This window comes from Pteronotus mesoamericanus, unplaced genomic scaffold (assembly GCF_021234165.1).
Source record: "Pteronotus mesoamericanus isolate MK-2021 breed Mesoamerican mustached bat unplaced genomic scaffold, CSHL_Meso_final contig_311, whole genome shotgun sequence".
Taxonomy (NCBI): Eukaryota; Metazoa; Chordata; class Mammalia; order Chiroptera; family Mormoopidae; genus Pteronotus; species Pteronotus mesoamericanus.
The window spans coordinates 1,418,669-1,445,125 of NW_026555132.1; the positions used below are offsets into that span (position 1 = coordinate 1,418,669).

Consider the following 26,457-nt stretch of genomic DNA (forward strand, 5'->3'; position numbering starts at 1 on the left):
GCATTCTCCCTTTCAAAGTAGTCATGGCCTTTGATAACCCTCCTGAACTCAGTTCCTCCTGCAAACTGAGAGTTGTACACTGAGGGGCCAGATCTTAGTGGGCGTCTCAGGCCACACAAGCCCACATCTGGTGTAAAGATTCATTAAAAACTATTATCTTAGAAAATGCCCAATTCATGGACAATTGTGACTGCTCCTCTATATAGACTTTATATCAGGCTCCCCGCCCCAACCACATGGAAAAATGTGTTCCATGAAACCTATGCCTGGTGCCAAAAAGGTTGGGGACAGCTGCCTAAATGATAAAATAGTTAGACCTTTACCTTTCTGTGTACACTGCGCTTCCTCTTCCTTCATGGATTCTTCAGGAAATGGTAAGGATTGAGCAGCATTTGCCATTTCTTTGGCTTTTATATACTGTTGAAGCTCTTTAGCAAAATTATCTTCTGATTCCTGATTGCAGATATCATTATCACTGTATACATCATAGTCTTTGCTTCTTGATTTTCTACGTAGTAAATTCTTCGGTGATGTTATAGAGTTTCCAAAGTGCCTAAACTAAGTAAAAATTAAAATTTCAATTTAAAAAACCTAGCATTATTCAAAATAATGTGGTTATGAAGAAGAAACAAAGACTGGCCATAAACTGATCATTGCTGAGGTTGGATGATGGGTATACGGGGTTCATATATTATTTTTTCCACTCTTACATATTTGAAATTTTCCAGAAATTAAAAAAATAAGTGCCTAGCATGACAGCCATCCTTAAAGATAATTTGAGGGAAGATTCTGAATTGGTATACTTTATGTGCTCTGCTGGATTAAGAGTAAACCCCCAAATCTTAATTACTTGGTATAAAGAAATTACAATATTATAGTTCACATTTCATTTCTCCCTTTGCAGTGACTATACTTTTAAATGGTTTAATTCAGTAACTCATGATTTCATAAAAGTAAATGGTAACGGTCCGATTAAAAACCCACTATACTAAGATATATCATAGCTACCAAAGCCCACTCTCTTTCCCACAATTCACAGCACTGTTGGCATAAGAGGTGGCAGCCACAATGACAAGGGAGGAAAAATTGCCTGGTTCTCTACTCAGGTTATCTTTACTTTCAGAAATCCTTTTCTGACTGCTGCTGGAGCTGTTCCGAGATGACAGCTGCAAGCACAGGCACCCACTGTAGCGGAAGCCCCACAGCTGGCAGCTGACCCTGGAGAGCCTGGGGTGATCACAGCAGACAACTTAAACCACTCTGAGTATAAAAATTTCCAAGTACTGGATACACAGGTGTACCCAGCTCTATACTTATAATCAATATACATAATATATTTCAATTAAAAAGTTTATTTAAAAAATCCACATGTAAAGGGCTCCTTTTTTTCTTCTTTTTTTAAGGGATCCTATTTTGATGTCAGGAAGAGATGACATGTCTATTGTTAAACTGGCCAATGATTCTGCTCCAGAGGACACTTCTAGGCCTGGTTTCTTAGTCTACTTTCTCATCACTGATGGAGGCAAAGAACTCAAGACAAACAATAAACAGAACAGAAGACTCACTATTATAATCTATATGAGGTGGTCCAATTTAAAGGTTTAGTAACTGTAGGTCTAGAAAATGAATGTGCTCCTGCTTGAAGAATCCAAACAAACTGAAAAAGTCTGCTAAACTACAAAGCAATTCGGCAGTTTTTAGGCCACCAAACTCTTCATCTCCACATCCTCAAGGAAGAGCACTTTTTCCCCAACTAATACCATACAAAAAACCTTATAAACAAAAACTCTGGTTAGGAGTTGGCAAACACTGGCCTGGCCTCCTGTTTCTGTAAATAAAGTTTTGCTGGAGCACAGTCACACTCATTCATTCATCACCTTTTATCTATGGCTGCTTAGTTGTGGCAGAGACGATATGGCTCACAAAGTCAGAAAGATGCACTATCCGATCCTTCATGAAGAAGCTGGCTGGCTCCTGTGATGACTACTGTGTTTACCTTGCTTTTATGCTCACTAGTTTTATTTAGTGGGCAGAGAAAGAACCAAAAAAATCATTCCATATGCCAAAGCTCCTACCAAGTTCAGCTTCGTCAAATACACTGAGATAAGATTCATTCAGAGTATATGAACCCAAATATTACAACAATCCAAACGAGTGACTAAGTGTCTTTCCTTACGTAAAACATGCAGGTCTAAAGTACTGAAGCAGACCTCTTTAATTTCAAGTAATAACATGCCTGATTTATTTGCATTAAAGAAAGAGAGTAAATGACTTAGTAACATAATAAAACTAGGACAATCATCAGCTATGTTGCTTTACCACACATTAGAGATGAGTATTTCCAGTTGATATGATTCTTTTCAGAAGGCATCGAAATACACAAAATACAAACGCAGCTTAAATACTTTTCTTCACACAACTAGCTATAAACTCACTGCTTTGATGTTTGCTGTTTTCTATATAATTTAGAAAGCATACAAACATGATATAACTTTTTCTCCCTTTTGTAAAGAAAACTAAATAAAGTAGTTTTAAGTAAAAGCTTATCTTGCTTTTGATTTGGGATAGTTTATTCAACTAGTCTTGCTTCCTGACATTCCACAGAAATAAAGTACAGAAATGTAAAAATTCATAGTTCCATGGTAGGGTGGGGGTAAGGGTAGGTGGAGAGGCCATCAATAATTGAGAGGAATTCAGCAAGTAATTGAGAGGAATTCAGCAAGTTCTTGGCAGATTTTTGATAAACAAAAACAAGTTCTAAGATGGAGGCTGGGCTTCTGTTGAGTGCGAGAAATGAGGCTACAACGGAGGACAAATTAAAATTCTACATTAAAACAGACAAAGCTATTCTAACAAGTTCTCTCTGCACAGCCCTCGCCAGAACACAATCAAAGAGAAGTTTACCCTTAGAGAGAGCGGGGAGCGGGGTGTTTACCTTGGGCAAAATGAGAAGACCGTTCTCCAAAGAAATGGAATAAAATGCCAGATAAAAGCCAAGTCCCGTATGTGATTAGTAAGACGTCAGAGCAAGTTCTCCACGTTCTGGCTTTTGGAAGCACCTCAGTGCACTATAAATTTCAGTGACAGAACTTGATAGCATTTTGCCAAGCCATGACATTTTTTTCATTACCAGTGCACAACCACCATGTCAAAACATGAAAAGTAAACTTCAAATGCCATGTATTGGGTTGGCCAAAAAGTCCATTTAATTTTTCCTGTAAAATAAAAGACAGATTTCTCATTTTCATCAATAACTTTATTGATTTGGATATTTTTAGTATGTTGACTATCTCCCACTATTCGCTCGTAATGGGTAGAGGCCAGGGCTGCTTCTAAACATCTTCCAGTACATAAAACAAAGTCCCACAGCAAAAAATTATTTGGCCAAAATGTCAATAGTACCAAGAAACTTTGCAAACCACTTTTGACGTGATCGATCAGTCACAGTACCTTCCCCACACACTACATAAGTCTTTCTTTGCATTTCAGTTGTGTTTTTACCTTTCTTAAAATAATAAAGCATAATATGCTGAAAATATTGCATAATTTCTTCCATATTCAACATTAAAATGGCTGCACAAAAATTCACCATTTTTGATGAGTTTTTTAAAAAATGCACACCGATATGACAGCTGTTACAATATAATCTAACAAAACTGTTTCAAATGAAGTTCAAGACAACTAAGCACTACTAAGAGCCATTGTATGGAAAAAGACTAAAACTTTTTGGCCAACCTAATATTTAAGGCACAATGAAGTGTGGATTACTTTATTGTCCAATTAGATGGCAAAACATTATGGTGATTATGTAATGATTCTTTAATGGTTAAAGAACATAATATATTTCAACAGTGCCATATTAAGCATTCATCACAATGGTCCCAACTCAATGATTAGAAAAATTCAAAAAAGTAAAACAAACTATCACAGAATTATTTCTTCACAAAAATAAAAAATGAAAATGAGGATGATATCAAAGCAAGTTTCTGAATGGGTTGTTTGCTGGCCACCAAAGAAGGCTGAGAGGGAGTTAATGAAATCTTGTTTGATTGCAGCAATTGAAAAAGTGGCCATAGACAATAAAGTTACTTAAGACAATTGGCCTTTTGGCAAGAATAGCTGCTCAAAGACATGAGGAAATTGGGAGAAACTTTGACAATTAAAAAAATAATACAAATATTATCAAGTGGCTTTCCTTGGCTCTTGAAGAGTTGACAGATGTTATTGATACTGCTCAGTATTACTGTGCTGTCCAAAGATAAAACAAGAAGCAAGATGCCCATTCCCACACAAATTTGTAGCAGGTATGGTTTCTGGGCTCAAACCACAGTTCTTGTAGTGACTTTAATACAAATGCAAAGAAAAATGTCATTTCAAAATCCATTTACCTCTGCCACTGAGAAACTATCACCTAATCTTTAAATGGAAATGATTAATCTGCAATGTAATGACATGCTACAAGACAAACTTAAAGCAAAGAGTCTAATAAAGTTCTACAAATGCCTTCCAAGCAATAAATATGCCCAATGAAAATCATGCTGTGGACTGGCAGTACCTGTCAGTAGTAAAAGACATCTTCAAAGATGGAAATGTATAGAATCTAATTACAGATCAGTACTAACAGAAGAATCTTTGCCATCAATTTTGATAGGAGCACTAACTCCAATTAAACAACTTACTATCCCAAAAAGAAGAATCCCATTCTTTCATTAGTAAACCTGTATTACAAAACCTTTTTTCCCTTGCTGTTTTGTCCTCTACAGAAAATGTTTACTGACTTCTATCTAGAGAATAAAACAAAAAGGTAGGAAAAGGAGAAAACTGATCCAGAAGCAGCAAATATGATTCAAGGGAAAAAAAAAGAAGTTAATAATTAAAAATACACAAAAATATTCAAGATGATATTACATTCCAAAAAACAATGCTAGAATGCAGCAACAAAATAGAGAACAAGAAATAACTCTTGAAAAGTTAAATCATGATTCACTAAATAAAGATAAACAAAAATAGGGGAAATTTTTTAGAATATAAAAGATGCCCTGACCAGTGTGGCTCAGTTAGTTGGGCACCAACCCACAAAGTGAAAGGTCACTGGATTGATTCCCAGTCAGGACACACGCCTGGGCTGCAGGTTTGGTCCCCTTCAGGGTTGCGAATGTGAGGCAACCAATCAATGTTTTTCTCTCACATCAATGTTTCTCTCCCTCCCTTCTCTCTCTAAAAAAAAAAAGCAAATATTTTTTTAAAAATATAAAGGACAAAGAGAACAAAAATAAAAAAGAAGATATGCCTCTTATTTGAAGGGTGTGAATGGAGTATGAGTGAACAGTCTCACCAAACACTAAGCACACTAAATGAAAAAAGATTCACAATCTTTAGGAACACCAAAAAATAGAGAAGAACCTAAAAGCTTCCAGAGAAAACCAGATACTTACCACGGAACTAGAATCAGACTGGCAACACTTCACATTAGCAACACTGGTGGACAGAAGAAAATGAAGCAATTTAACCTCAAACTTGATACTATTTCAGCCAAACTACCTATCAATTATGAGGATAAATTCAAGATATTTCCAGAAAGGTTAATAAGAACTGAAAAGTTTAACCTCATAAATTACTATATATGCCAGCCAAATGAGAAACCAACATAAAAAGGATGTAATTAACAACAACCTCACCAAACACCTAGCAACAGATCTAATAACAAAAAGAGTATAAGATGTAAGACATCTACCAAGAGAATGATATAACACTGCTGAGAGAAATTAAAGAGGACCTAGAGAAAACTCATTGTTCTGAAGATGTCAACAGATTCACGTCAAATGATCTATATATTCAATGCATTCTCAATAAAATTCCCACTAGGGTTTTCTGTGGAATTTGACAAACTGCCTCTAAAACTTATATGAAAATACAAAGGGCTAAGAACGGCCAAGACATAAGGAAGAAAAACAAGGTGTGAGGACTTGTTTACCTGATACACAAACTCATTATAAAAAGCTGGAGTAATTAACACAGGTCTTGAGGGACAGAACAGACAAATGAACCAGTGGAGGAGGATAGTCCAGCAACAGACCCATTGGAACATGAACACTTGGCTTTTGACAACGGTGACACTGCAGACCTGTGAAGGCAAAAACAGTCCTTTCTTCCCAATGAATGGAACCAGAATGACTGGGTACAATAACAGAAAAGAAAAGTAAAACAAAATGTGTTGTTCCCACTGCCTCATAGTGTCTACAAATATCAATATTGGGTGACTATAAACTTAAATGTGAAAGGCAAAACAATAAAGACACTATTGGAAAATATTTTTATCTTAGGATATTTGAATAAAACAGAAAGCAGTAACTATAGAGGAAAAGTTTAACAAGTTTGAATATATTAAAGTTATAAACTTTTCATCACAAAAAGCCATTGAGTGGAAAGCAAGCCACAAAATGAGAAGATATTTGCAACACATAATCCACAAGAAAGGGAAAACCCCCTTTATATCCAGAATAAAGAACTATAAATGAAGGTAAAAACAAAAACAAACCAATTTAAATAAAGGACAGCCCTGGCCAGGTTGCTCAGTTGGTTGGAGCATTGTCCTGTGCATGAAAAGGCTGTGGATTTGATTCTGGTCAGGGCACATGCCTGCGTTGCGGGTTCGATCCCCAGTCAGGGCACATACCTAGGTTGTGGATTTGATCCCCGGTTGGGGCAGGAATGGAAGGCAACCAATCAATGTTTCTCTCTCTCTCCCTGTCCCCTTCTCTGTCTCTCTCCATCAATAAACATATTCTTGGGTGAGGATTTAAAAACAAAAAAAGGACAAAAAGACTTAACAGGCACAAAAAAAGGGGGGAATCCAAATGTACAAATGTACGTAAAGATGCTCCATCACAACAGTAATCAAGAAAATACAAACTTGTTTACAATGAGATACCTCACGAGATGGCAAAAAACTAGAAATATAGCAATATCAAGTATGGAACACCAGAAATACAGTCCTTCATACTGCTGCCTCTGGAGGAAAAAGAAAAATCAGAACCCCTTTAGAATACAGGTTGCCATTACGGTAAAGATAAAGATGCTTAAAAACTCAGCAGTTCCACTCCTACATAAATGCAGAGTTGTCCCCACTTAACCATTCCTAGACCTGCACTGGATGCCTAAAACTGCTGGTGGTATCAAACTCTATATATGCTATATTTTTTCCTAATATGCAAACCTATGATACAGTTTAATTTATAAATTAGGCACAGTAAAATATGAACAATAAGAAAATAGAACAATTGTAACAACATATTTGTTATAATAAAAGTTATGTGAATGTGGTCTCTCTCTCAAAATATCTTATTGTACTGTACTCACACCTTTTCACAGAAAGGAAGCACCTTCCAGCTTCTCTTTAAAATATCCAAATTGCCAGCATCACTACTCTTGCACTTTGGGGCCATTTTTAAGTAAAATAAGGGTCACTTGAACACAAGCACTGTGATACCATGGCAATCAATCTGATAACCAAAATGCCTACCAAGGGATCAACGGGCTGGAAGTGTCTACAGCGTGATGGGCTGGACCAAAAGGGACGCATCACGTCCTAGGTGCGATGGAGTGGGATCGCATGAGATTTCATCATGCTACTTAGAACAGTGTTCAATTTAAAACTTACAAATTGTTCTTTTTTGGAATGTTCCATTTAATATTTTTAGACCATGGCTGACCGTGAGTAACTGAAACCAAGGAAAGCAAAACTGTAAGGGGAACCACCATACCTGTGCAGCAGGGTACCAGCAGCAGCACTGCCACAGCTCTGAAAATGGGACTCCGATCCAAAGTCTACCAGCAATAGAATCTAGTATGGTCAAATAATGGAATACTATGCAGCTAAGAAAAGGAACAAACATGTATATACCGTAGTACCTATAAATCTTACAAATATAATGTTGAGAAAAAGAACATACAGGGCACTACTTTTTCTATTAAATGCAAAAACGGGAAAGAAAAAACCTGTATTCTTATGGGTGACAGCTTTCGTAAAACTGTAAAGAAGAACAAGGAAATGATTAATAGACAAGTTAGGACTGTACTTATCTCTAGAAAGAAACAAGGGGTATGGCTGAGAAGAGAGGCACCAGAGGCTTGATGGTAATGATCTTCCTTGACTTCCAACGTGCTGACCTGGGTGCTCTCTTTTTAACTAACTGAGATACGTTCACCTTCTACATACTTGTGAGTAAAGAGCCTAGGCTAAAGCACACCTCCTTAGGAGTAATTTAGGTGTTCATCTTCTCATAGTGCTGTTTCTTAGGAACTACTGAAGGTAATCCTGGAATGCTGCACCTGCCCATCTCCTATACGGGGTTATAGTACACATGGATTAGAGGACTTTAAATGGGCAGGGAGGATTGGGACCCAAATTAATAAAACAGTAGAAAAAAGTGGGAAATTCAAGCTGCATTTTTTCCCTGTCAATCTTGGCTCTCGTCCACAGCAGCATACATGCCCCAAAGGGCAAAAGAAGTGATATACTTGGGTAGCTGAGAGGCTTCCTGAGCAGCTAAAGATGCTACACCTGCTATATTTTCTGTCTTAAAACCTTTTACAAAGCTAAGTACAAGAGTACCAAAGTAAAGCCTATTTGTGTCTGTGAGTCTTATTGTCAATTAAAACCAATTCTTTTGTAATGTGTCAAAATTCATAATTTAAAAAAAAAGTTCAAAAGAAAAAAAAGGCAAGAAAGGAATAGATATTGGCTTTGTTATGGGTTGAGTGTGTGCCCCCATAGTCTTATATTGAAGTCCCAACCCCGAGTACCTTAAAATGTGACTTTGTTTGAAAATTGGGCCATTGTATATATAATTACAATAAGGTATTAGGGTGTGCTCTAATCCTCTATGACCAGTGTCCCTATGAAAAGGGGAAATTGAGACACAGACACACGCACAGGGAGAACACCATTCAAACATGTAGATAAAGGTCCTGGCGCTACGTCTGGGAGCCAAGGAAAAGAACACTAAAGATGGCAGCAAATCACCAGAGGGTAGGGGAAAGGCCTGGGACAGATTCCCTTTCACAGCCCTAAAAAGGAGCCCACCCTGCCAACACCTTGAGCTCAGACTTCTGGACTCTAGAACCATAAAACAATAAATTTCTACTTTTTAAGTTCCTCGTTTGTAGTACTTTGTTATGGCAGTCCTAGCAAACTAATACAAATTTTAAGCTTCAAATCACTCAAAGTTAGCAACAAATATCCTTAATATTTTGATCTGATTTGAAAGAAGTTTCAGAAACACTTCACAACCCATTTCAGAAATAAGGAAAACAAAAATAAAACCAGTGCACTGAAAACAGTTCATGTTAAAAGACAAAGTCCTTAAATGATAATTTTTATAAAAAAGTGCAATCAGGTTTGATATAAGTAACTGGGTCTCAAATGTCAACTAAAATGGGACAAACAGGATCCCTAAAAATGTCTCATATCCATTCCTATCTGTTTTTTCAATATGCCAACTTATCTTACTTTTTTGGGAATATGCGCACACTCCAGTTTTACTTCCCATTTTATTTTCTTGTCTTGTGTTTCTTCAACTTCTGTATCATCTATTTCATCATCGATTCTGTAGCAAAAATATCAAATAACACAAGAGGAGTTTTTTCAACCTGCAAAGAGTTCACATCACAGCATCAAAATCCATATCTTTGGCTTATCTTCCACTTGCCCTCAAAGAAATTCCAAATGCAAATTCTACTCCAAATACTCCAGAGAAATAATGAACAAAATTATAAACAGCAGTAAATGGCAACATTTTTATGAGTAAAATATGAGTAAAAAGTAAAGCTGCAATTTTAGATCTCATTATATAGCCTCAATGTTCAAGTATTAGGAGCTTTTAAATTTATCCATTCACTTATCATTCCATTCATTCAAAAAATACTGAGTATTTACCATACACCAGGACCTGGACCTTAAATCCTAGGATACAACAATCAACAAAACAGACCTTGTCCCTGCCTTCTGTGAACTTTCTATCTGCTAGGGAGAAAGGAGGAAAGCAATTTCAATATGGTATGGTAAGTACAGGTGTATATAGATGAAGAACACAACCTAGGTTTGGGGGCCAGAGGCTTTCTGAACCTAAAAGACATGCAAGATTTAGCAAACAAAAAGGAGTGCAAGGGAGACCAGTATTTCAGGTAGAATTCTGGGTGCCTTCCCGGGTCAGGAGAGCCCCAAACTTATATTCTAAGTGGGAAGAGGAAAAAGAGAAGTTGTTTTCACACTCACAAGGACTGAGAAGTTGAACCTGTATACACGTCGTCTGAAACAATTACTTGATAACCCAAGAAAACTAGAAGTGAACCCAAGAAAGATAAAGATGGGAAATACAAAAAAGTAATGAACAAAGAAGCCAATATAATTTATAGTAAACCTAAATAACGGTTGATACTATAGATACAGGGGCACTGAACACAATTTTGTCTCAGAAAGCAGTGGCTATTGAAGAAAGCTTAAGACATGCATTACATGCCAGAAAAAGGCGAAGACCAGACAATGTGTACATACTCAAAACAACATCTTATAAGAATGTGAAGAGTGGCTTTGTGCTTCTTTCCAAGTTATAGGAGGAGCTTGGGTATCACAGTTCCATCCAATCCAACAGTTTACCACTGATCTGTCTCCATTCAGAGTTTCAGAGTTACACCCATCAGATAAGATACCAAGTTTTCAGCCTCCCACAGAAGCTACCATTGTTCTACCAAGAGCCAATAAACCAAATACTGTGGACTTTCATTGTTCTGGTTTTAGGTAATGAATCATAGGTAGCAAGAAGTAATCTATCCTTGGGCAGAATAATAATGACAATAGCAGATTAACACTTGCATTATGATTACTCTGTGCTAGGCACTGTCTCATACATATTTCGCATATCATGACAACCCTATGGCATACACACTACTGTTTAAAAGCCTGTTTTACAGATGAGAACACTGAATTATGGAAAGCCTATGTAACTCATCACAGACCTAATAAACGGTGGAGCTGAGATTGAAACCCAGCTCCCAGGGTAAACCCAGGCGGGCAGAGCCAAATTGCAATTCACCATATCCAATTCAAATCTACCAGACATAATTTTAATATATGCAAATCTGAACATTGATCTAATTCTCCTGCTATCTTAAGCTCCAACTCCAACCTTCTAACAAGACTGACCAAAAACTCTGAAGTTGACCTTGACTTCTCTCATATCCGTCATTCAATACATGAGGACACCCAGTTTATCTTTAAAATATTTCCATATTTGACTACTTCTTGACACTAATACTATGATGCAAGCTACTCTTGCCCCTCTACATTCTACTCTCAACACATGCGGATGATCTGCCTAAACTGTCCCTCTCTGCTGAAAACCCTCCAATGGCCTCTCATCTCATTCACGGAAGGAGCCAAAGCCCTTACAATGGCACCTGTAAGTCCCTACACGATCAGTTTCCCTAACCTACCCTGTACCACTCTACTCTTACTCCACTCGTCATTCTGGCCATTTTGCTCCCACCACCTAATCACACCGAGTTCACTGCACCTGAGGACCTGTAAATGGAACACTGTCCTGCTAAACGTCAATCTCCCTCGCGTCCTTTCAGTCCCTACTCAAATATTACTTATCAATGTTGTAAGTCAGGCTCTCCTTGACTACCTTCTTTAAAATATCTACATTCTCCCCACTATCCCATCCTCTCCTCTTATCCAACTACCTTTCTTTCATTTTCTCTATGGCACTGATTGCCTAAAATCCCATACAGTTAAATCCTCACTTAACATCATTCATAGGTTCTTAGAACTGTGGTGAAGCCTATAATGAAACTAATTTTACCATAGGCCAACTGATACACGCCTAAGTTAGGTTCCCATGGCATCTCATCAACGTTAGAACTAAAAGATATTGAACAAAATTATATTACTTGAGCACCTATTATATATTTATATATTGTCTGTGCCCCAAGAATATAAATCTCACGAGTACAAGATTCTTTAATCTCTTTTGTTCATTGCTATAGCCCCAGGGCCTAAAATAATGTCTTGTACATAGCAGGTCTTCAATGAATGAATAGTTCCATAATAAAATAACTAGGAAAAAAATACCCATTTAAAACAAAAACCTTTATGCATTGAAAATAATGCCATAGGCAAAGCCAAAAAATAAATAATAAATTGAGGGTAAATATCTACAGACCAGGGATCCTAAAAGTTTAAAGAGAAAGATATGCAAAGGATATGAACAACAGTTCACAGGTGCTCAACAAAACCATAATACAGTACTACTCTTCATCTGACATTTTGGCAAATATCCAAAAGTGTCATTAAAGTATGACATAAAAATGGTTCAGTAAAATTTTCAAACCGATGAGTGTTATTGGTTTTTTATATGTTGTTACTGTCTTTTTTTGTGATGATTCACCTTGCTGAATTCTCTGATGTATTTTAATAGTTTATTGATTCCTTTTCTTTTTCTTTGTAGATGATTCTATCATCTGCAAGTAATTAGTGTCTTTGTCTCTTTTTAATATTTATAGGTCTTATTTTAGCCACTGTGCCCTACAAATATTGAGATGAAATCACGGGTTCTAGAGAAAGACTAAGTAACTTAATCCCACTTTTGCTACTTACATTGTGTAATCTTGGCAAGTTTGTGCCTCAACTTTCTCATCTACAAAAATGAAAATACTTTCTCTTAAAGGTTGAGAAGGTTAAATGACATTTTGCGTAAAGTACCATAGTAAACCTGTAAGTTGGAGACTAAATTAAAGAAATAGTTTCAATTAAGGTATGTGAGACAGAGAGAAGTGAAAAGATTTGAGTGATACGAAGGTAAAGTCAACCAGATTAAGAGATTTATCACAGATGAGAGAAATAAAGGAATAAGGGCAGTGTGTTATGGTTTTTGCCTAAGGAAACTGTGGCAAAGATGCAGATTTAGAAGAAAAGGTGGGTTTTAGCATTTCAAAGTCACAGAGAAAAGAGTGAAAGAATATCTGAGTGTAAACAAACTACACTATCCAAGAATGAGATCAATAAATTAGCGCCATTTAGCCAGCGGCCTCTGTTCATATTTAGTAATTATATCTAAATGGTGTTTGCTGACTTATGACGGTTTTTAGGGTCTTTGGATGCTGATCAGTGGACTAGAAGCATACTACTCACTCTTTATTCTTCACTGCTTGGTGAACTGACGGTTTGGCATTTTCTACAAAAAAAAAGTGCCTAGCACGTGTCGGTGAGAAATGACAGATGATCTCTGTGTCCCAGCAGCTCACACGTGCTATCAGGACACAGGCGGCTCCCAACCCGCCCGGAGGAAGAGGGGGAGCATTCCGGTGTCGTGTCGTTCTGCCCGCGCCCCGCGCCCCTGGCTTCCACCCGCGCACTCGCCCAGCTCCGTCGCCCCACATCCGAGTGGCCCGCGAACCCCCTACCTCCTTACGCCCCGCGCAGCACGGAGCCCACCGAAAGAGCGAGGGGGTCGAACCCGCTAGGGCCCCCGCGCTCAAAGCAGGAAAACATGGGGCATCACCTGTCGCCGGAGTCCGCGGCGTTGGAGTCCGTGGGTGGTTTCCTGCCCAAGGCCGGGTTCGGAGGTTTGGAGAAAAGATTCTCAAAATCCATCCTCCAGCCAAGATCCCCGCAGCTGCAGGAGCGGAGAAATGAGAGAGCCGCGCAGGCCGGTGGCGCATGCGCCACCAGGGCCCTCGGAGCACGCGATTCTCGCTCCACTACGCACGCGCTCTACCATTCCCCAGGTTCCGCGCAGGCACCGCCCTAAGTCTGTGAATATTCTTGTTGTGCTTTTCGACCAGTTTTGTGAAAAATATTTACTGTAGTTTTTAGCTTTGGTCCTTAGGATTCTCCTTTGAATCGAAACCCCAGCAGCTACCATTGATTTGAGCACTTGCTTGATTGACAGTAGGCATGTTTCACATTCAACCTCCCTAATGCTCACAAGCTCGCAGGACTCCTACTACAGATGCTCTTCCTTGTGTTCTAGATGAGGATACAAGTGTGGACAGTCTACGTGACTTGGGGAGTGTTGTCATACAATAGGATTAAACACAACATTTAGGCAGAAATTTCATTAAAAAAATACCAAGAACTAATAAGGTTCAGAAGACAGCCTGTGTGGTTGGTAAGTTTTGAAAGGGGAATATTTGAGCTCAGTATTGATGCAATTTCGACAGGAAGAGATGAAGCTAGGACTGTTAAAAATGGCGGTCTGGAGAATGACCGTTTCCCTGTCCCTTTTATACAATAGAATCAAAGGAGAAATTATAAAGTGCACAAAATCCATTGGTGGTAGATTAGGGAGGCGGGACAAAGCTATGCACTCAAATCATTAGAACGGGATAAAAAGCAAAATGTAGAGATACCTAACTCTTTTACAGGGGTGGGTATAGGATAATTAACATTTACAATCAATGGGCAGCAAGATAATGAGGAGTTTCACTGTCTCCGTCTTTGGTGCCGGGGAGGTGTTGAAAAGAAAATTACTTTTACTTTTTAAAGACTTGTTATCCTAGATGCATAAGCACAATGGACAAGGCTCACTTAAGGCAAAGAGTGAAGATGCTAAGAAAGCTACACGCCTGGAACTTATGAATTGCCATCACCTGTCCAGTTGGCAACTGGTGATCAAACCCTCCTGGGTAGCTACTCAGTCACCCAGCCTGCCAAACCTGCCATGCGGCACCCCCTGAGCGTGGCTGGCCTACTGTAGCCCGTTTTCGTTCACATTAAGCAGGGACAAAGGAAATCAGGTATTTGGGAGGATCAACCATGAAGTCCACCATTTTAATAAAAACCAAGGAATTTTCCTCCAGGACTAAGCCAAGCTATTTCCCCAAAACGCGATCCTGAACACTAAACATTACAAAAAGAAAGGCTCACTACAACTTTTAACGAGAAAGTACATTCCTCCATCATTTAGCAAAGATTTTATTAAAAAACGAGTGAACAGTGCACGATCTTTACTACCCCACACCGGCGGACGGCTTCGGAAGCCGTTTGTTAGGGGTCTCCCTAAACTTCGGTTGGCAGCATCCCCGGGACTGCACCGAGACGCTGCGCACCGACTTGCCGGGGGTGGTAGCGTCCCAGACCCAAGCGCCTCCGCCGCCCGGACCGAGACGCCTCCTCCGCAACACCAAGGCTGGGGACCCGCCCCTGAAGATTACTGACGGCTGTATCACCCAATGGCTGACATGCTCGGGGCTTTGGGCGGGGCGCGCGGAGGGATATTGCGCCTCTATCTCCGACTGGAGTGCGGCGCCATCTTGTCGAGCGCAGTCTCGGGGCCGCCATGTCGGTGAGGAGCAGTCGCCACTGCGGCCATTGTCCAAACCCCCGCGTCGCGGCGCTCCCGCCCGCCCGCTCCCGAGCCTCGGCCGCCGGCGGCGAGTAGAGACTAGCGCGGCGGCGCCGGCCGCGGCCGCGCCCCGTGTTTGCAGAGAGCCCATCTCTCTGGCGTGGTTGTTAACAGACTGGAAAGTCTGTGTCTGTGTCGCTCACTAGTAACCGTGAGTTTTTACCGCCTCGTCACGGCGGGCGGCCGGGGTCCCGTGCCCCGCAGACCGGCCCGCAGCCCCGCCCCGCTCCTGACCAAACATGACAGACTGTGAACACGCAGGGCGCGGCAGGTCGGAACCTTGTCTGTCTGTGTGTCGGAGGAGAGGGCTGGGCGGGGGCGGGCGGGCCCTGCATGACCGAGGTGTCTCCGGGCCGCCGCGCTGGACGGCGCCCTGGGAGGCCGGGCTGGCGGCGGCGGGGAGGCTGGCCCCCTCCCGTCCTGTCCCGTCCCTGCCCACCGCGCGGGTCCTTCCGGCCTCCTGCCCCGCCCGCCGCAAGTGCGACCCCCGCCCCGGGCTGGGGCTGCGGGCCAGGGCCAGAGAGGACCTGCCACGAATTGGTAATACTGGTGTTGTCTTTGACCGGTACCCTAGCACATTCCGAAAAATAAACATGTTTGGGGTTTTTTTTTTGTTTGTTTTTTGTTTTGTTTTGTTTTTAGGAAATATTTAAGCAACCCGAAATGCCATGTACTTGAAATGGCAAATACCAAGTTTAAAATGTTAACACAAATACTTAGGCTCTGCCAACCTGAGTGTAGCACTTAGTGGAAGCTCCATGTATTATCTATCCCATCTAGCCCAATTTTGTAAATACGGTATATCACTTGAACATTTAACTGAGAATCTGATTTTTAAAATTATGTTATGCCTTTATAGGCATACTCTTGGTTCCATTTAATGGTTTGGGGTATTTACGGATTTTAAATAGCGTAACCAGCATATTAAAGTTTTGGTTAGGCTTTTAGCTTAACAGTCTTATGCGGGGGTTGGGGGGGGATGGTGAATGACGTTTTGGTCAACAATGGATCGACTGTACCACGGAGGTCCTATAGGATTACACAGTAATGGAGCTGAAAAATTCCTATTGGCCAGTGACGCGTAGCTGTTTTAACATTTTAGCACAAGACATTATTCACTTGTTTGTGGTGATGCTGGTGTAAACATACCCACAGCGCTGCCAATCCTGTAGAAGTATAGAACATAAAATTACAGTAGTAGGATGCACCATCTAGGTTTGTGTAAGTGCACCCTGATGCTCACACAATGATGAAATCACCTAACTACACGTTTCTCAGAATACATTCCCTTTGTTAAGCAGCACATTCCTGTACATTGATATCTTAATGGTTAAGAAAAAGGAAGAGCTTTCCTTAATATTGCTAGACTCCATTAAATGTGATTGAAAAACTCATTGCACCTAATTCTTATGTAGAATATTTTAAAATCTAGAACCTGGCAATTATTCCTTTGGGAATATAAGTAGTGAAAAGTACACATTGCACCCTAGACTATATAGAAATTCTACCTGTGGAGTAATGTGATCTGCTTTTGGTAAAGCATTCCAAACACTTAAAAAAAAAATCCAGAAGCAGAAATCTGGTAACCTTGAGAGGGATAAAAATTATATTTTGACAACTTTGGTACTGTTCTAATAAAAGTAGATCACCAGAAAGCATTAAACATGTCGTAGTTTTTAGAAAGTTAAAAAAAAAAACACACTTAAAATTATGAGTATATAAGCTTGTACTTGACATAGTCTTTTTCGTGTTTTTTTAAACATTATTTTGTTCCTAAAATGAGAAAATTGTTGGAATAGGTTAACTAATGTCTTGAGAAGTTTTCCACTGTGAATACCTGTGGACTAACCGATGATGAGATTTTGCCTATGGAGGCTAAAATTCATTTTTCTTTGTGTATGTGGAAGAAGAAAATCTGTTCTCAGTTCACAGAGCACTTCAGTATGTAGAATTATGTAGTCTGTGCAGTAGGAAAACCATGTCACCAAATTCAGGTGTCAACATAATTTTGATAGTAAGGAACTGCGATGCCAGACTTTAAAATTAATTTGAAATTTTGAAACACGGTTAGAAGTTAAAAAGAAATTTTTAAGGAATTCTTTGTAAGATATTAACAGCTTGGTAGGAATTTAAGTAGTAGTGATATTTCATCTATTGTTTTACACTAGGACTAAGAATATTTTCTACTGATTTCTAAAACAAAAACATTTGTTCCATCTTAATTTATTCAGTTGTTACGTGGCAGTATTATGAGGCAAAAAGAGATGGTTTATTTTTTTCATGTATTTTTTGGGGGGGGTCTACCTATATGAAAAACAAAACAAGTGCATCAAAAAACAAAGTGAACTGGGAGTCAAGAGAAACGGCTCTAGCTCTACTTAGCTTTATGAACTTGAGTGGGCCTAGTTTCTTAACTGATCTGAGGTTTCTACAAGAATTTGTCAAGTTCTACAAGATCTGGTTCTCAAACATCTCTGGGGAGTGTTTTAAAAGGTGTTGGTGTCATTGCCATGTCTGAGTCTCAGCCTGAGTTTTGAGGTCTTCAGAAGCTCAGATTATTCTATTAACTGCTAATTTGAAAACTACTATAGTAGATAACTGTTTTCCAAACTTAATCATTGAATCCCTTTGAGGAATCAGAATCTCTAGAGGAGAATGTTGGTAGTCTGTATTTTTAATAAACTCCCCTGGTAATTCTTAAGAAATTTGGAAAAAAATTCACTAGTCTGTGGAATCCCAAAATATTCTTCCTTCTACATTTTAGTTATTTTATACTGTAATAAAAGTTTCTGTGAATTAGGTGGTGAAGATATATGAATTCTGGTATTTGAAGCTAGACATTGTCTCAAGGGTATTCTTTTTTTGATGTTCCTGAAAATTAAGGTATATTGTGAGTGAAGGAAAAAAGGTAAATGTATGATTTTTATTTACAACTGCTTTGATTATACAAATTAAAATACTACTATTTCAGTTTACCTGTGAATGAGATTCTAAATGTAAATGAATAGTCACATAACACATTTTTTCTCTTTAAAAAATGTTTCTGTGCACGTTTTATATGGTGAATATTTTGCGTAGGATTTGTTTGCCAAATAAGTTAGCTTTTTAAAAAATTACCCATTTGGTGTCCTTTCCTCTAAATATCTTCATGCCTGGAGTGAAAACACTGTATTTTTATAAAGTGTTATTAATACAAAAATACTTAACCAATAAACGTGACTATGTAGAATGTTAGTGGAGGACTTCTGTCTAGGTCTTTAGAAATAAATAATAGAGGTTGGCGAAAATCAAAGGAGGATAAAATTCTTGTTTCTTTTTTCATTCCATTCTTCCCTTTCATCCAGTTCCTGTAGCACAATTCCAACCACCTACCTTTGTATTGTAGCTAAATGTTTACCCAATTAAGACAATTCACAACTCCTAAAAGCTAAATAATGAGTCCTTGCTTTGGACACATCTGCAGCAGAGTAGGAAAGATAAATATACATCCAAGTAACTCTTGTACAATTTTCTGAAATATTCTAAAGGTAAAAAGTTTTACAAGTACCTCACTGGGGAAAAAGATAATTTTAACATGAACAGTATAAGGAGCGTATGATTCTCAGAGTCTTCAATTGCTAGGTATGGTTAGTCTTTGCTCATTACGAGCAAGGAATGTTATTCTTTGCTCATTACGAGCAACCTTCCTATCTTCTTTCCCTCCACTCCCACTTTGCTTCCTCATGTAAATTAAGAACAACAGAACTCCACATAGTCAGAATGGTAGGGCTTTTTATACCGCCCTGCCCCGCCCTTCCTCTCCCTCACCCCCACAGAATGATTGAAACCTTACTGAGAGACTTGGGAAATACGGAGGAATGAGGATGGAGGAGATGATAATACTTTTGATTTGTAGTGGGGCTTTCCTTTGATTCTCACATTAATCCATGAGATGGTGTAGCATTACAGTGTGTCATATTTGTTTGAGGTTCCACAGATAGAATCTAGATAAGAACACAGGTATGCCAACTCCTCCCTGCAGTATTATTTTCACTTTTCATTAAATTTTCACAGGCAAGTAAAGCAGTAAGTGCTAGCCTTCACTTCTTGGATTGTTTGGTAATGTGCTGATATTTTAAAAGAGCCCTGCATTCTAAATAAAGCCTGGGTTCTGATCCTAGTTTTTCCTCTAACTTGGTTAGTGCTCCTCTCTGTTTTGTGATTATTTTTTTTTCTTTGTGAAATCAGGTAGTTGAGCTAGATTACTTCCAACTTCCCTTCTCATTTTAATGTCAGTAATTTTAATTAAATTGCAGATGCAGTTTCTTACATCAGAGTTCAGTTGATGCTCTACACAATATCTGGTTTGTACTTTAGTATGTTTACTGAAGTAAATGCCTTCCCTCACTAGGCCATTAATTAATTAATTAATTACAATCAATTAATTGTAATTAATTAATTAGGTAAAATATGCATGACATAGAATTTACCATCATAATCATTTTAAGTTTACAATTCAGTGGTCTTAAGTACAGTCATACTATTTTGCAGCCACTCTCCAGAACTCTTCATTGAACTCATTTTGAACTCTTCGGTTGCAAAACTGAAACACTCAATATATTTTGATTCCTGAATCTGCTAATTTAACTATTATAAAAATTAGAGTGAGTTTTTATCAAAAAAACTCAAATTAGACATCATGTTCAGATTCGATGTTGGAAAGCACTTTGACTCTTAGGAAGACATTTTTCTTTTCCTTGCCCCTTATAGACAAATTATTTCATTCACTTTTAAATTTCATTCATTAACTTTTTATTCAACAGATATTTCTGTGCCATGTTAAGCACTGGGAAAACAAATCTGAGTACAACATCACTGAAGTTGCTTTCCAGGATTATGATTTAGTAGGAGAAACATTGGTAAATACCTAGTGATAGCACCATGTATAATGGAGATGTGAACTGAGTGTAGTGGTGGCGTAGGTGGAAGCGTCAGGTAGGCATTATGAGATACCTAGGTCTGGAGGGTGAATAAGAGTTTTGGCCAAGCAAAAAGAGAAATACATGGACAACATGGAGAAATGAAATAGTACATTCAGAGATGGTACAAGTATTAGTATGTGGAGTGTGTACAACACATTAGGCAATGAGGAAGAGGCTTAAATAAATTAGGGGTCAGAACCTGAAGCATGTATAGGTACTGGCAGTTTTTTAAGCAGAATGATCAGATGAGTTTTGGGGTATGATACACCTTGAGACTAGGAGAAAGTGGACTACTGAAAGGGATCAGTAGAAGAAGACCAGTTAGGGAACTTTCAATCACCTTCCTTAAGTATCAGGCACCTAATATTTACTATATGTTGTTCTGGGCTCAGGGAAGAGAATAAAGAAAAGAATTCTTTACGTAATGGAACTCACATTTTCTTTGGAGAAAGAAGCAATAAACATGAAAAACATGTTAGATGATAAAGAATAAAGGGTGATGGGGCATCCCATGGGTGGAAAGGGTATTTCTATTTTAAATAGGGTGTTTTGGGGCAACACTTACTGAAAAAGTAACATTTGAGCAAAACCCTGATAGGGGAACAATCCAGGCCAGAACATCTCGGGGAAGAGCGTTCCAGATAAGGGATAAGAGAAGGTGGAAAAAGCCAGGAGCCCGGAAGGAACCTAGTGTCATTTAGGTTGAAACAGTGGAGCATTGTAGGTACAGAAAAGAACAAACCAAGGGGAGAGCTGTAAGAGATGAAGTTAGATGGGCAACAGGTGATTGTGAGGGCCTTGTAAGCCATTGTAAGGAACTTGGATTTCACTGAGTGGAACGGAAGCCACTGGAGGATTTGAACAGAGGAGGTGTTAACTCTTTAGTAAGAGGGGTAACAAGAAAGCTGCTTCAGTGACCTTAGTGACAGGTTATGATTTAGCCAGAGAGGTGAGAATGGTTGGATTTTGGATATGGTTTGAGGTAGAACCAATAGGATTTGCTGCTAGATGGATGTTGAGCATGAAAGCAAGGAATGAGAGCTATCATAAAAGTCTAGAAATTGGGTGATGAGCCACTGGTCAACAGCATTGGCAGTGAGAAAGCAGACAAAAGGCAAAATTTATGAGCTGTTTCTTAAAGTTGATAGAACTGGAGATAAAGATCGGAGAGTTTTCAGCAGACAAGTTAGTTGAAATGATGAGATCACACATGTATGTGGAGGAGACCAGAAAGAAGATGGAAGTTTTCTAGAAGCCAAGGAAGGGATGATCACAGAATAGGTAAAGGAAAGTAAGACTATACTAAAGTAGGACATTTAAAAACGAATGAAGGAGTGCTGCAGGATTTGCAGACTCATGGTCTTGAGGCCTAATGTCTGCCCATATTGTGGTTTGCCTGACAGGGTGTCTAAAAATATTTGTGTTTGAATGCCATCAGGTTTGGTTTGTTCTCCAACCTCCACAGTCCTATCACTCATATGTTGTCTGCTAACTCGGCTCCCAAGCAAAGTTATCTTCACTCATTAGGCGACCTGCCTGCACTTACGAATCTGAGTTTGTGACCCCTTGTTACACAGTCAAGTTATGTTTTCACCTGGGCAGACAAGCAATCTGGCTACCAAAAAACCTCACAGAGATGATGACTTTGAATTCACCAGGTCAAGCCTCTACTTGCTGTCAGCATATTCTTTTGTCTATAGGTGCCCCCTGGAGTTATACAACATAGGGTCCCTGCTTTACTTTTTCAGATTCAGAAACTGATCAGTCTCAGAGCTGATCAGACTTCAGTATGTTATTTCATGCTCAAAAATAATAACAATGGCTAACATTTACTTGGCGCTTACTGTATGACAGGTTCTAAGTGCTTTGAATTATTTAGCCTTCACAACAACCCTAGAAAGTATTCCCCATCTTTACAAATGAGGAAGCAGACACTAAGAGACTGATGTATTTTTCCAAGGTTACAGTAAATCAATGGAAACTCAAATAACCTGACTCTAGAGCTCAAACTTTTATTGGAGGAAAGACATCACCATCACCAGAGAATGTATATGTATGTATGTGTACATATCAGAATGCCAATTTGGTCATGTAAAATGAGGATTGGATGTTGGAATCAGGGAGTATATTATTTTGTAGAATGATACTTGGAAAACCAAATTATTAAAAGTTGCCTAATAAGACATGCGATTAGAACAAGGCAGTTGATTATAAATTACTGTAATTTTAAATGGCATGAGACTCAGATAAAGTGATATTTCCATCTCCATAATACATTTGCCAAGCAGATTCTTGTATCTTTCTGCCTTACAAGGTCCTCTCTCCTGGGCAGTGCTTCTGCAGGCACTGGTCACATTTGTTTCCATGTTTTCTTTTTCATCACTTCCATTGCTCATCAACCCTACTTTCTCATAGATAAATTTCTTTCCATTTCATGTTAATATCTTAAATTTAGTCAGTCATCTTTTACTTGGTTCCATGTGTCTGACTTCCTGATCTCTGTCCTGGTTCATCTTGTTTTGGTTTTATGGTTGAACTTTCTGAGGGCATTCTTATTTCTGGTATCTTTTCTGAGGTGTTTGGGTCCTGGGAGGTATTACTTGACTGCTGATGCTATTTACCAACCCAGATAGTAGTCACTGGATGTCCTTAGCAAAAGCAGTTCCAACAATTACTTCTCTTGGCAAAGAACAACCTTTCTCTCTGAGAGAGAGAGCGAGTGCGCGCTTTGTTTATACTGTGAGTTCAAAGCTTAACACTATAAATGAACTGTTTTAATACTTCAGCTTTCATAAACCATAGACACGTTCTTGAGTGGCAAATAAATAATAACCAAAGCAAATTCCAAGGAGTTTTTAAAGAGAGACCTAAGTTAATTGTCATTAAAATTATACATAAAACAATTATGAAAATCAATAACAATGTTATAAAAGTGGTAGAAAAATAAAGAATGTAGGTTTAGAACTCATGATACGTGATATTTTACATATATTGCTGTTTACAATTCATATACTTTAATTCATTTGGTCTATATGACAGCAGTTACTAATAGTTTAGGAAACAGATTCAGAGGGTAAATAACTTGTCCAGAGTGACTAAATATCTGAATGAGAATCAGTCTGTCTTGTGATAGAAAATCATAATGATAGTAAATTTGGTATCAGATGCTGGGTTAGGTTTTGGACACTTAAAAGGGTTTTGGTCTTTTTTTTTAAGGTATTACTCGATCACAGGCAATTTCATCCTAGTTCATTATAAATTCATCTTATACGTCAGTTTTTTCTGAATCCAAAACATTAACAATTGAATTTATAAAGAATATTAATTTTCACATACTTTTAGGGAATATGAAGTAAATTTAACAGATCTGCAAACTTTTAGCTACAAAAAACACGTTTCAGTCTGTTAAGGAAATTCATTGAAAATGCATAAAGAGCATGAGAACTGATACCTCTTTTGTTTATATTTTCCTTGCCTACTAGCAGTTGACAATAAAATGTTAGATCACTGGTATGTCTGTAGGGTTGAATTCTTTATAACCTCTGCTCTTTAGCCTATAAGGGGAGAGTCGTGGGTTGATTTCTATACCCTTGGAGAACATAGGAGTCTGTTTAAAAATTACAGTTTGGGTAAGCAAATGAAAGTGAATAATGCATTTAAGTAAGAAATACCTACATCTTTTGGGTGTATAAATACATTGCACCAAATATGCATTTTTTTGAATGTCAAATGTCGAAGTGTGAAAATGAGTATTTGACCAAAGCTGGGACTGAAGCCAGTATCATTATCATATACTGATCTTCTGGAATATGTGGATCAATCTTAAATATTCTTCAAATTATTATAATTTATTAAACATTTTAGTAGTCTAATTAAAAAAATAGTACATGATAGTACAGTAACAATTTTCAGCACTGCCTATTACTCTGTTCCTCCTATGATTGCTGTAGTGCACATGATGGATACTGAATGGAGGGCCACTTTTAACTAAGATTAGTGGAATACAAGATAGTTGGGGGAACTTTTTTCCCCACTAACATTTTCTTATTTATATATTTTTAAAACATCTGGATGATTGATTATGTTGCACATAACTTCAGAGTTTTTTCTCATGAAATTTTGAGGTAACAAAATTAACCTTCTGTTTTTAATTCATAATAAAAGATATGAATTCCCAAATAGGACTTTTTTTTGAAAGATTCATGGAACTAAATAATTAAAAATTACACATCATCTTCAGAGGTTATTTTATTGAATGCTGTGAATACTAGTATACCAAATAATTGAACAAAGTTAGAATTATTACAAAAATTTCTATAATTCACCCTTGTATATTTCATTTAAAGTTTATTCATTTGTCAGCTCAAAAAGGATATTTTTTCTGAAGTCAGCTATGAGTATTATTACTCTATTTGATTATTTGAAAATTTTTAACTTATATTCTTCATAAAGTAGCTCTTATAATCATCAATAATTACATTTTTCTCTTGCATTCATGTATATTTATGCTTTATCTGATAAGATGTCAATATATAAAGCACAGAATGAGATTCTCATTCTAAGTTGTACCTAAAACACCTTCTTAACTTAGAAAATAAATATGTAGATACTAACAGTAAATTCAGATGACATGGCTTTTTTATGTATGACTTTGTTACATTGAATAATACTGACCTAATGGTCATAGTCGCTGATCATGTTACATTCAGAGACACCAGAAGTGACTTGAAAGCAACTGAGGCATAATGGAGAAACATGCTTTAGCTGAATACTTAAGCCAAAGCCTAATTTTGGAACATCTTTTAAAAAAAAACAACCAACACTCCCATCACACTCTCAAATCTTGAAGCCCCTGTAGCTCATATTATAATTAATCTGGTATCAGTTAATTTGAGAGGTTGGACACTTACAAAGCAAGTGTCCTCAGATACTGAGTCAGAGGCGGTTTCATTTGGTGGTCGTAGATTCATCCAACAAGACTTTTTCAGCTTTTGTTTGACATCATGACACCTAGCCGGTTGCTTTCTGGCTTTCAAATTCTAAGGGTATTTTATTTGCCGAAATTTGTTTCTATTGAATTTCTAGTTTCTCTGAAGAGCCTATATCAAGAGGATGAATTGAAAGGGAACGAAAGTAAGTGAATTTTGGCTTAGTGAGATATCCCAGATAGAATATCAAATATAAAAATAATTTTTAAAGTGTAGTCTCAAAAAACTATGACAAATGTGTTCACAGTTTTGTTTGAGTCATGTAATAGTCTGTCTCTGCTTATGGCATAAAGGATATTTGGGGAATGAAATGCTTTTCCTTCATGATGTCAAATGTACAAATTTAAGGATATATTTTTAAATTCTTAATTTCATAGATTAACATACAGCGATCTCTTCTGCCTGGCATTGGATGGGGGAGGAATTAATAACATTTTACAAGAAAGCAGTTGTAAATATTTTCAAAGGAACTCTGTAAAATAAAATACATGGTGTGCTTTTCTATCTTACTAAATAGACAGTTACTGATTTATCCTTTTCTTTTAAAAAAGATTATTTATAGGAGAAGGGAGGGAGAAAGGAGAGAAGCATCAATGTGTGGTTGCCTCGCACGTGCCCCCTTCTGGGGACCTGGCCCACAACCCAGGCCTGTGACTGGTTCACAGGCCAGCGCTTAGTCCACTGAGCCACGCCAACCAGGGCTGATTTAACCTTTTCTAAGTTACTTTGGGTCATCATGAATATTTGTTGTCACCATAGTCACTCTGAACACTAGGTATTACATTGTGTCTCGTATTTTGTTGTTACATTCAAGAGACTTTGGAAATATGGGAGCTTCCACACACGTTGTTGTTGTGTTGCTTAATGATAGAAGTAGAAATGCCCTCATGAACAGACTTCAAACTTGGTCCACTCTAGCTTCCTTTCTGCTTTCCCTTGTTTTGGATAGTTTTTCATTATTATTTATTCTCTGAAGGAAAGTATGGAAAATTTCCCCTTAGAATTCATGCCTCTTGGATTTATAACCTTTTCCAATTTCAATGAAAGTACCTGTAGTCTAGCATACCCATTTTATTCAAATATATCTATTTCAAGTAAATC

The 26,457-nt window shown here is 38.1% G+C and overlaps 2 protein-coding genes across 2 annotated transcripts in view; one reads left to right on the forward strand and one right to left on the reverse strand.

Moving 5' to 3' along the window:
• The window catches only part of ZC3H8 (zinc finger CCCH-type containing 8), a 32,694-nt gene extending 18,970 nt beyond the window's left edge, over positions 1-13,724 (reverse strand). The window contains exons 1-3 of the mRNA XM_054575562.1: positions 13,563-13,724; positions 9,512-9,608; positions 324-558 (exon numbers count right to left, since the gene is read on the reverse strand). Of these exons, the coding sequence (XP_054431537.1) occupies positions 324-558; positions 9,512-9,608; positions 13,563-13,654 (424 nt within the window). The 5' untranslated portion in view covers positions 13,655-13,724. The remainder of the gene's footprint in view (positions 1-323; positions 559-9,511; positions 9,609-13,562) is intronic.
• A 1,586-nt stretch (positions 13,725-15,310) lies between these two features.
• ZC3H6 (zinc finger CCCH-type containing 6) overlaps positions 15,311-26,457 on the forward strand; it is a 58,676-nt gene continuing 47,529 nt past the window's right edge. The window contains exon 1 of the mRNA XM_054575563.1: positions 15,311-15,678. Within this exon, the coding sequence (XP_054431538.1) occupies positions 15,647-15,678 (32 nt within the window). The 5' untranslated portion in view covers positions 15,311-15,646. The remainder of the gene's footprint in view (positions 15,679-26,457) is intronic.